At 42.1% G+C, this 11,699-nt stretch overlaps 1 protein-coding gene across 3 annotated transcripts in view; it reads right to left on the reverse strand.

Annotated features, from left to right (window-relative positions):
* The window catches only part of rexo5 (RNA exonuclease 5), a 37,109-nt gene that overhangs the window by 4,637 nt on the left and 20,773 nt on the right, over positions 1–11,699 (reverse strand). For 2 of the 3 annotated variants that reach the window (XM_036137409.1, XM_021311771.2), the window contains 13 exons: positions 9,296–9,565; positions 9,071–9,197; positions 8,626–8,737; positions 8,261–8,368; positions 7,814–7,902; positions 6,222–6,337; positions 5,986–6,124; positions 4,039–4,133; positions 3,858–3,960; positions 3,686–3,780; positions 1,664–1,772; positions 1,273–1,380; positions 1,051–1,188 (listed from right to left, as the gene is read on the reverse strand). In XM_036137409.1, coding sequence (XP_035993302.1) covers positions 1,051–1,188; positions 1,273–1,380; positions 1,664–1,772; positions 3,686–3,780; positions 3,858–3,960; positions 4,039–4,133; positions 5,986–6,124; positions 6,222–6,337; positions 7,814–7,902; positions 8,261–8,368; positions 8,626–8,737; positions 9,071–9,197; positions 9,296–9,565 — 1,609 coding nt within the window. Of the gene's footprint in view, positions 1–1,050; positions 1,189–1,272; positions 1,381–1,663; positions 1,773–3,685; positions 3,781–3,857; positions 3,961–4,038; positions 4,134–5,985; positions 6,125–6,221; positions 6,338–7,813; positions 7,903–8,260; positions 8,369–8,625; positions 8,738–9,070; positions 9,198–9,295; positions 9,566–11,497; positions 11,604–11,699 lie in introns of those variants that run through there. The other variant, XM_012854648.3, reaches the window with a different exon arrangement.

An 11,699-nucleotide genomic window follows, 5' to 3' on the forward strand; every position in this document is an offset into this window, starting at 1 on the left:
CGGCCGAAATTTGTGCGCGTAACATGCTAACCTCGTACGTGTTGACGTGTTTACGCGGGCTTGGGACGCGACACAAGAAGGTTGAACAACGTCGAGCTTTAGTCGCTGTCGCTTGGCACTACAGCCATTTATCCGATCATCTGTGACGTCCGAAGTTAAATTGGTGCTATTCTCCAGGCTGATTCCCTGCCTGTAATATAGAATGGACCCAATCACGGACTGCTTTGAAAATATCAAAAACTCTCCAATTTTATAACCAAAGAAATTTCTGGGAAACGAGCGATCCGTAACGCTGCCGCCGCTGTAGTGTCCTGTGCGTTGCACTGAAAAAACGGATCTAAGGATAAGTATTTGTCATTGATTTGAGCTTGAACTTGAATGGAATGAGTATTTCAACCCCTAAAATAAGATAATTAGACATCCTGCACTTGAAATAAGATGGTGGAGATGAATTATTCCTATTTTAAGGGGCAAAAATCTTATTCCATTGGCAAATCATCCTATTTACCTGCTCAAATCAGGGACAAATACAATAATTTTAAGAACATTTTACTTATTTTTAGTTCCGTTTTTGCAGTGTGGGTCTTCCCCGCGGTGGCGACGAAAGCCGACGAAAGTCGCTGTCGTCGTCGCTCCCCGTGTGCCGGGACCCATAAGGAGTAGCCAAGACAAATGGGATTTAAACAGAAAGCAATTAGTAAATAAAATAAAAAACTATTTACACTCTAATCAACTTAGTTATTATAAATTTAAAAAGGTGTTTCAGCTATATTTAAGGGAATTGCTGAGGATGTCAATAAGTGTGCCTCTATTGGTTTTGTTTGCAACAATAATTTCTTAAAGTGTTTTTTTTCCCCCTCCACTAAATTAATTTACACATATTAAAAGTTGGATTTCTCCATTTTTTTTTTTCAGTGACAGATAATCCCGGAGCAATAAACAACCAATATATCTTAAGGCTTTTTACTCATCTGCGGCAGGAGGGCCATCACTTTTGTTCCATTTTTTACGGGATGAAGGACCCAGCGGAGATGCCGACAGGAAACACACCCGGACGCTTGACTCCAACATGCGGACCCTCCGGACCGGGCCGCAGCGGCGAAACAGCCGCCTCACGTCTCTTCTGGAGAAACCGGCGGGGAGCGGTCCGGCGAACACGGAACACATGTCCCGCAGGTCGGCACACGCCTGCAGGCAAAGACAGGACGACGTTGACATCTTTCCCGGCTTCTGCACCACCAGAACGCCGACATAAGGCGGAGAATGGCTCACGTTGCGATACAGCGGCTGCTGATCGGCGCGGCGTCCTTCCAGATGGTCCGAAAACCGAAGGACCGACAGGAACGGCTGCTTCGTCTGTTTCCTGAAAGATGCCAGCGTCTGCAAGAGGAAGGAGATTTATGCAGATAGGTGAAAATAGCAGAAGAGGTGACGTGACTAGAGATAGCCACAGCAGACTGATACTCATGTGTAGCCACGACCTCATTGGTCAGCAGAAACACATTTCAAGTCTCAGAGCAGCTAAATCTGTTTTCAAGTTGTCCAGAATACAGGAGCATGTCTCGAACAAAAAAAAAAAAGTCGACTGCCATTTTGCTCATAACGATAAAGGACCCGGTGATTATTCGATGGAAAACGTAACGGTTACTGTTTAGATTCTCACCTCCTTGTCAGAGCTGTACCAGCGCTGATGGGTCAGATCCAGCGCAACGTTGGCGCGCTTACCGAAATACGCAGCGGAGCGGCCGAGCGTCTGCAGGACGTCTGCAAACCTGGGCAAAAACAAATAGAAAAAATGTTTTACAGTTAGGGCTGGACAATATAGAAAAAAAAAGGGTATAGATAAAAATAGAGATCATATCGATCGATACTGATAATCGTCAACAAATTCAAAACATATATTTTAAGTGCAGCCCTGGACATTTTATGCTGTTCCTTAGTGACATATTTTTAGATACAGGACACACAAACACTGAATTCAAACTCAACTTTTTACTAAAACTGTAAGTTTCTAACAAAAAAAAAAAAAAGACCTCTCTGAACTCTTTGAAGGGGGCGGGGCTTGGGGGGCAGAGCATTTCTGGGTCTGCGCTTCTGATTGGTTGGGAGGATGAAATGACTGTAACATTAACCAAACCGATAGGCTAGAATGCAAAAGAAGGAAAACTTTTATTCTATTGAACTTTTTATTTTTTTTTTTTACTTATCATCGATACACGTCTATCCATCGATATATGTTCTTATTGAATTATCGTCCAGCTCTATTCACAGTCTTCATACAGTCTGTCATTTTTAATGAGGCAGAAAATGGAGCAGCTCTTTAAACTGCTCCTGTGTAATTTATTTACTGCAAACACCTGAATAATTCGGACAGTAAACCTAATATGCAATGAGGGTTACACGATTTTAGGTGCAACTGTACACGTAAACGTAGCACAAAACGTAAAGAAATAAACTAATATAACAACACTTACTGGCAACAACTCTTACACCATCGTTTGCTTACCAGTTAATGGCGCCATATTGGTCAGGAAAACACTTTTCTGGGCCGAGCACTCCCCTTGCGGGGTTAATAAGAGACAACCTCTGGTATACGGGAGTGGGAAGGACGCAGTGGTCTTCCTGCAGACTGACCTCCACTCCATTAAACCCTTGTGGGATCAGGTTGGGCCAGAGTGACCAACAAAACCACACAGCCAGACTAAAGACACACGCTGGTTGAAGAATAAGATGCCATCCCACAGCAGTGTGTGACCAGACTGGTGACTAAGGATGAAAACCGTATTTAAACTTGTTTTTTTTATTGCCCTCCATCTTTGACTAGAAGCCAGAAGCTAAAACAGACCATGTGCCACGTATGTCGGGGTTTTTTTTGCCTTCCATAGTCAACATTGCAAAAACTTATCTAAAAATAAGTAAAATGTTCTTAAAGTTAATGTATTTATCCTTGATTTGAGCAGGTAAATAAGATTATCTGCCAATGGAATGAGTATTTTGACCCCTAAAATAAGATAACTGGGCATCCTGCTCTTGAAATAAGACGATGGAGATAAATTGTTCCTATTTTTCATTTTTTTTCACTGCAAAAACGGATCTAAAAACAAGTAAAATGTTCCTAAAGTTAGTGTATTCGTCCTTGATTTGAGCAGGTAAATAAGATTATCTGCCAATGGAATGAGTATTTTTGCCCCTAACATAAGATAATTAGACATCCTGCACTTGAAATAAGATGATGTAGATGAATTGTTCCTATTTTAAGTGGGAAAATCTTATTCTATTGGCAAATCATCTTATTTACCTGCTCAAATCAAGGACAAATACACTAATTTAAAGAAAATGTTACTTATTTTTAGTTCCGTTTTTGCAGTGTTGGGGGGGATTTTTTGCGGCTCTAGTGGCTCGCTTTTTCTGAAAGTAGGCTGACAGGAAAGGGGGTGGAAGAGGGGGAGAGACATGCGGCAAAGGACCACAGGTCGGATTCAAACCCGGGTCGACCACGTCGAGGACTAAGGCGCCACGAGCGCTCCCCAATTGTTCCTATTTTAGGTGCAAAATCTTATTCCATTGGCAAATCATCTTATTTACCTGCTCAAATCAAGGACAAATACACTGATTTTAAGAACATTTTACTTATTTTTAGTTCCGTTTTTGCATTGAACAGAGAGCTGTAAACACTTCTGGGTACCTGTAACTTGGTGTGCGTTTAGGCGACTCCTCCTCCTCCTCCTCTTCCTCCTTTAATGTGCATCCCCACAGCTCCTCCAGGTGAAGCTCCACAACCTAACAGGGAGCACAGAGGAAACGATGAGCGGAACGCGTGTCGGAGCGCTAGCCTCCGCGCCTCAGCGATCCGTCACCTGGCGCGGTCCTTCCTTGATGAAGTACTGGGCCAGCTCCAGGGCTGCCGCGGCGTCCTCGGTGGGATGATGGCCCCTCCTCTCGTCGGTTTGGATCCGCCTCCTGTGACGTGAGCGCAGCACATGAACACCGATTCTGTGGGACGGAGACTCCCGAGACGGGGAGCAGGAACTCACTCACTTCAGCACGGCCTCGGCCAGAACCTTGAGCTTAAACTTCTGGCCGAATTCTCTCCTGTACAGCAGGGAGGTGTCGATCACGTGTTTGTGGATGAGCTGTGGTGGCGACAGAGAGGCAAAATGGTTTTAAAACCACAGCTTTTCTGAACTTTTTTGAATTGATCCCATCGTAAAAACCTCCCCAAATGAAAATAGGAATGCATAAAATATTTTAAAATGTATTTTCTCCTTGGAAAAAAAAAAAACACATCTACTTACTGCCTTGTTTAGTTTCTGTAAACAATTATTTCACCTAAAACACGGGTCTATCCCTACTTATTCATTTACAAAACATTCTTCATGTTTTACTGTTTTTTTTTTTTCTTTGAGAGTGTGGTTAGGTGGTCTGAACTTAAAATGGAACATTATAAAAATATAAAAAGCATTTTCTGTTAGAGACCACTTGTGCCATCGTTTTCATCTAATTCACTTCGGTTGAGAGTATTTAGATGTGCCCAATAAATGGTACTTTAAAAGACAAGCAGGTACAATTACAAATATACTGAATCTGGTTCGAACGATTTCACTCAAATTGAACAAATTTAGTCCAACAAAATCCAATCAAATAGTTTTGATTCTGATCCGTTACACGGGTACTTTCAAGCAGTCAAATTTAGAGAGTCATTTCATGACAACTGGTAAAAAATGTCGAGCTGATCACGTCGAGCTGTTGACTTTGCAGCACTCCCTCTGACCCTCAGGAAGTATGTGGCGACAGTGGGGAGGAACCATGCTACTTTAACAGTAACAAAGCACGGCGAGTTTATTTATAAATCACTTTTCAGTAACAAAACGATTCAAGGTGCCCAGATTGGGCAGCCATGTGATCTGACTGCTTGGGCGTTAATAGGACAGAGTTCCACAGAGAAGAAAAAACAGAGAACACTGGTCAGAAGTACTTTAAAAAAAAAAAAAGAGCATAGATGGTTAATTGAAGCAATCGCTCAATCCATGGCTCTTTTCAGGACGGTGATACAGATCAATATAGAATTACCAGACCAGGGGTACTGTCTACAAGAAAGAAAAACAAGGAGTAAACAAAGTAAATGGAACCAATGGTTCTGTCAATTGCTCAAACCAGGAAAGACACACAGACAAACACAGAAGGATGGAGTCCGTGGTACTTTCTATGAAAAGGAAAAACAAAGACTATGAATACAATCGCAGTTAATAGCAATAGATCTGTTTCAGGGTTAATCCAGGAGAGAAACACGGCTAAATAGAGAAGCACTGAACCAGGAATACTTTCTATGTGAGAGCAAAACAAAGAGTGCATGCAGTTAAATACAGCAATAGCTCTAGTAATGGCTCCATTGTGTGAATAGACACAAATAAACATAAGGCATTGAATAAGGGACACTTTCTATGCGAGTGAAAAACAAGTAGATGAAGTTAAGGGCAGCAATAGCTCTGTCAATTAAATTATATGCATCTCTCCTTGGTCGGTGATAGTGAATTATTTAATTAAATTTGGAAGCCACTACACAAACCAAATGCTCCTACAGCTATAATTAAAGTAATCTAAAATGTGTTTCTCCTTTCTTGTTCTCCAAGATTTTAACAATCTTTGTAAACTGTCGTTTTATGGTTACTTACAGACAAAGATAAACCGTTAACTGAAAATACTTTGCACTCTTCCTGCTCTCCTGAACTGTGGAAACATCACTAATTCTACCAAAAAAAAAAAAGTGTCTGAACCTTTAAAAGGATAATAAGCAAGCCTAAAGCAAACATGGAAAGTAGAAAGAAACATAGTCCCAAAAAAAAACGTACTAAGGTTGGAGACCTTGATAATTAAGATAAAATGTAATTTGGTGTCTGAACATTTACAGTAATGTAAATGTTCAGATTCCTTTCTTTGATTCTCTAGTCCAAGACTGAACAAAATTCAAAACTCTTGGTCACTTACTTTCAGTGCGATGAGGTCATGGTTGAGGGAATGACCCACCAGAACCGCGTCGTCTGGTAACAAAGTCCTGATCTTTGTCTGAACATCCCGCAGGGTGGTCGTGATTGGTCTCAACATGGCTGCAGTGATCCCCGAGAACCTGAGAAGACAAACAAAAATCTAAATTTACCTTCAGGCATAAGGCACAAATAAAACTCTGTATGCTCACAGGGAAAAATGTGCACTTCGTGTCTTACTTTGTCAGGTAGTTCAAGACACGGTTTTGAGGTTTCACCAGCTGATCCAGCACACAATTCCCATCACTGTCCACCAGAGAAACACGAGCCAGCTCATTTCCCTTTTCTGTCAGACACTGTAACACAGCGGGAACAGAAGAAGAAACTGTATGACGACTACAACGCTACATTTTATGAAGTAATCGTAAAACAAAGTATTGCACGGGGTAGGAGGGTTATTTTTGTATGGTTTACTCATTTTACACAACCTAGATCAGGACATTTTAAGCGCTGCAGCTGAAAACAGGCTCAGTTAGGTCTGATTATACATGAATGTATAAGTAGAAGTTTAGACTACACAATTAAAAATGAATGATGCAAAAACATAAAAAGTTATTATAATGTACGACACAGAGGTCCCACACATATTCCATGTTAAAGCACCAAAATTACCCACGTTCCCGGTCCATTTTGGGGAAATTTCTAAAATATCTTTAGAAATGTACCAGATATGAAATAATTAAATACAATATCTGCAAAATCCACAGACTGTGAGGATGGATGGATGGATGAATGCACAGATGGATGAATGGATGGATGAATGCACAGATGGATGGATGGCTGGTTGGATAGATGGATGGATGCACAGATGGATGGATGGATGCACAGATGAATGAATGGATGAATGAATGCACAGATGGATGGATGCACAGATGAATGAATGGATGAATGCACAGATGGATGGATGGATGGATGAATGGATGAATGCACAGATGGATGAATGAATGCACAGATGGATGGATGCACAGATGGATGGATGGATGAATGAATGCACAGATGGGTGGATGGATGAATGGATGGATGGATGGATGGATGGATGGATGGATGGATAGATGGATGGATGCACAGATGGATGGATGCACAGATGAATGAATGGATGAATGCACAGATGGATGGATGAATGAATGCACAGATGGATGGATGGATGGATGGATGGATGCACAGATGGATGGATGCACAGATGGATGGATGCACAGATGAATGAATGGATGAATGCACAGATGGATGGATGAATGGATGCACAGATGGATGGATGGATGGATGGATGAATGAATGCACAGATGGATGAATGGATGGATGGATGGATGAATGGGTGGATGGATGGATGGATGGATGGATGCACAGATGGATGGATGCACAGATGAATGAATGAATGCACAGATGGATGGATGCACAGATGGATGGATGGATGGATGCACAGATGGATGGATGAATGCACAGATGGACGGATGGATGGATGGATGCACGGATGGATGGATGGATGCACAGATGGATGGATGGATGCACAGATGGATAGATGCACAGATGAATGAATGGATGGATGAATGAATGCACAGATGGATGGATGCACAGATGGATGGATGGATGGATGAATGAATGCACAGATGGATGGATGAATGCACAGATGGATGGATGGATGGATGGATGGATGATTGGACAAATAGAGGATGGACAAATGGAGGATGGATGGATGGACGGATGGATGGATGGATGGATGGATGGATGGATGGATGGATGGATGGATGGATGGATGGATGGATGGATGGGCTCACCATTTCACAGTCGAGTCCATACAGTGGGCTGTCATCGGTGAGGCAGACATCGCTGCTTGTGCACAAAAACTCCTCAAAACCTGGTAATCCTGGATCAAATGAAAGTGAAGAAAACATCCACGTTCAGGGGTCAAGCTAAAAAAAAACTTCCTTTCACTGGGCCTGGATAAATCAAAAATAACCTTAGTCTATCAGTGAAAGCACATGACATAACATTTAAAACAACATGGAGCCCCTGAAGCCGTATAAAAACGAGTACCAACGACAGCCATGATGGCCAGAACTTCGGTAATGGGCAGTTCTGCCTTAATATAAAAGATTCAGCTGGAATAACAAACACTCACCTTCTATTTTTTTTATTAAGTACATATTAAACCTTTATTATGAAACAAAAAAAAATCTAATTAAAAGTTTAAAAAAAATTCTGAAATCAAAACACATTGTTACCCTTGACCGGATAGTGATGTTTGATCATCTGTGGTTGGCTTAGCACATACGCAGTCAGTCCTCTCCTCTGTGTGCCAAACGCAGTGATGACCGGGTGATGCTTCAGGGCTGCGGCAGAGCACAAACGCACAAAAGAGTTCCTCAGACGGAGAACTCGCTCAGTGAACCCCCCCCTGAAACACGGCCTCATAACAGAAAATACAGTTTCTGAAGATATACAGTAAGTTCCCTTTAAGGACGACTACACACGGCAACAAAAGTGTAGAATAACGATTAGAAATTATGTTTTCACATGGTTTATTAGAGTACATCCTGTTAATTAACAGTTTTACCAAAAGCAGCAACGCTCGAGCTTCCCTTCTCACCCTTATGAAGCGTCTCCTCCGGTTTGGAAACACATGAAAGGTCCATGTTAGGAACTTCGCGGCTGAAGATCTCAGAAGCTGCATTGTTAGATGACGGCGTGAAGGTAATCCTCTGTTATGAACGAACAAATAAAAACAGCTGTTTTGGTTCAATCTGCTGGCTTAATGACTTTAACGACCGCCCATTACTAAGGGGTGGACCTGTTTCGGTTGAATTTGCATGTTATCTAAGCCATTACAAGGCCTTTGTTTGGCAGTAGTATAAAGCTTGGTACTCATCATTACTCCAGACTTTTTGAATTGAGAAAGCTTCCTGGAGAGGAAGCGAAATGTCTTCAACTATGAAAAACAAGTCTAGTTGCTTTGTTTATTACTTTTTTTTTTGGAATTCTCTTGTTGCTGTATTAACCCTGCCGGTGCGTCTCCTCTCCCTCTCGTTACTCACGGTGGCGTAGCTGGTCCTGAGGTGCTCCATCGAGAGGTAGTTCTTGTAGAACAGGCTCTGCGTCAGGCCCTCCACGACGGCGACATTTATACCGCTCACCTTGCGTTGATGGTGGACACGGCACCAGCTGACGCGAGCAGCGAGGCATGAACAGAGGAATCGGGTAGGAATGAGTCAAAAGCACAGACAGTCGGGAGATTTGGGCCGACGGAAGAAGAACGGTACCTTGGCTGCTTGAGGCCTCCTGCTTTGCCCAGAGCAGCAAAATGAAGCAGCTCCACCAGCTCGGCCAGCGTGATCGGCTGCTGCAGACGACCGGGACGCACTGAGAGCCTCGCCGGACCGGGAGGCCTTCGCCGGAGCTCTCCGTCCCCGTCCTCCTCAGCCGTCACTCTTCTGACGCCCTCGTGCGCAGATGGAGCTTCGTCCCTTCTCCTCTTCCTGCCACGTGTGACTGTCGAAGACGGGGAAGGGTCCATGGCCAGGCTGATGTGTCTAAGGGGAAGGAAACGCGTCAAATAGTGTGACGTTTAGAGGAGTTAGATGTAAGTGTATATATAAAGAATAATTTTTGTTCTTTGACAATGTATTTTGGGAAAAACTGCTTATTTTTAAACTAAGAGCAACATATATGCTTGTGCCTGTTATGTTGCTCACATAAAACTAAGAACAACATGTGTTAACTTGTTTTAACTTGTGGTGGGACCCTATGACAATGTGTTGTGGGAAAGACTGATTCTGTATTCCTTATTTTGATTATATTTGCGCTATTATCTGAGTTTGCAATATTATTTTGCTTCACACACTGCTGAGATGCTGGGAACGGCTTTTGTTTTGGAAACGGGACGAACAGCTCAGTTGGGGGGGAGAAGTGGCCACTCTCGCTCCCATCTGATACTTTGTTTATTGGTATAAAAAGGAGGGGACCGCCCTCATTCGTTGAAGTCAGCCGTGGGTAGTATGGACGCCGGCCGCGTGGATTGTGCTCTAACCGGACTGACCGACTTCCCAGTCCTAACCATGGAAAGAGATGGAACAACACGCCTGTTTGAAAGCTTGTCGGCTTTAAGTGCTTGCTACTTTGCGTGTGCGAAGTGCTTGCTGTTTTGTGTTGCTGTGTTCTGTGGGGAGTAATAAATGTGGGCCTTATATTCTAACAGAAACAGTGTTTGAGTCCTTATTTGTGTTTGCCTATCTCTTCCGATCCTGAAATAAACATTTCATAAAACACAGAGGTTATGACATTCTTAGGTCATGTAAGCAGAAATGTGGCTTTAAATGCAGTAACGGGAAAACTAAGCGCACCTTTGCTGCCTCACTGAGGTTTAAGGTGACCACTAGCAGCCAGACGCTGGTAATTTATGCTCTTGGTTGTTTTATGTGTCTATATAAAAGAGGATGTGTTTACAAGATTATTATTCTGGGGCATGCAGTCGACGTGTGACACATAGTGGTGAAAGTCGCAATGACAATATCGCTTAACGATAAATAAAAAAATTAATCACCCTTCCTGCTTTGGGTTAATAGCGAACATGGACCCCAGACAGCGAGCCGTCTGTCAAGAAAAAAAATAAAAGGTTTAAAGGAAAAGTTGCTTTTCGGCACAACCAGCTCAGCTGTGTTTTCTTGATGACTTGATCCTCCCCTCCTGCCTATCACTCTTGCTTTAAAACCAGTGTCGCCAAAAATATGACAGGCATGCCAAGCCTGAATGCATAGTACTCAAATAATTAGCTAACATTTATTGCACTCCAGAAAGTTCTTTGCGATACGTATATATATACCGGTATATATATATATATATATATATATTGCGTACAGTAACAGCCCAATATCACAATCAACATTGCGATATCGGTGTGTGACTTCTTGAATGCAATAATTGTACAATTTGATCCAAGATGTATAATCTGATTGAATTTGACTTTGGAAAGTGAAGATCACCTGAAGATGAACTCCTCTCTGTATACCAACACAATCTACAGTCCAATAAGAATCATTCATAGAGATTTTATTTTGCCCCTATAGAAGAAAAACGTTTTGATACGTGTCAACAGTACTGGTGATACAAACCAATACGATCAGGACCAGAGTAAAGTTGGTTCAGGTTTTTCTATTCTTTGTTTAATCTTAATAAGAGAACTAATTCGGAAGTGTTTTAATCTGATAGGGCAGAGATAAAAGTAAACAGGGAGAAAATAATGAACCGGATTTCGAATATCTAGTTTCGAATATCTTCAACGCGTACAAAAGGACTGTGTTATTATTGGCCCTTTCCCCACATGAAATAACGCGTTTAAACATTAAAATATTAGTTCAACAGTCCGCCGGCTCCGTTTTCAGCCCAAACAAGACAACTTTAACAAGGAAGGCCTATAATTTTGAGAGGTTTTATCACGCGTGAAAGTTATTCAGAGAGTAAATTACCAGATGTTATATAGGTCCAGATGAGTCCATAAGGACAGAAACACACTTCCAAAACCACGTTACTGGGTGTTGTTTAAAGTCGGAAAAATAATGGGGCTACTTCCTTTAACTGCCTTTCAGAATAAACTCCCATTGTATACTCAATTTGCATTTACTGGACATTGTGAAGATTCTTAAACACTTATTCAAGTATTTCTCGCTT

Source organism: Fundulus heteroclitus, chromosome 5 (assembly GCF_011125445.2).
Source record: "Fundulus heteroclitus isolate FHET01 chromosome 5, MU-UCD_Fhet_4.1, whole genome shotgun sequence".
In the NCBI taxonomy this organism is placed as follows: domain Eukaryota; kingdom Metazoa; phylum Chordata; class Actinopteri; order Cyprinodontiformes; family Fundulidae; genus Fundulus; species Fundulus heteroclitus.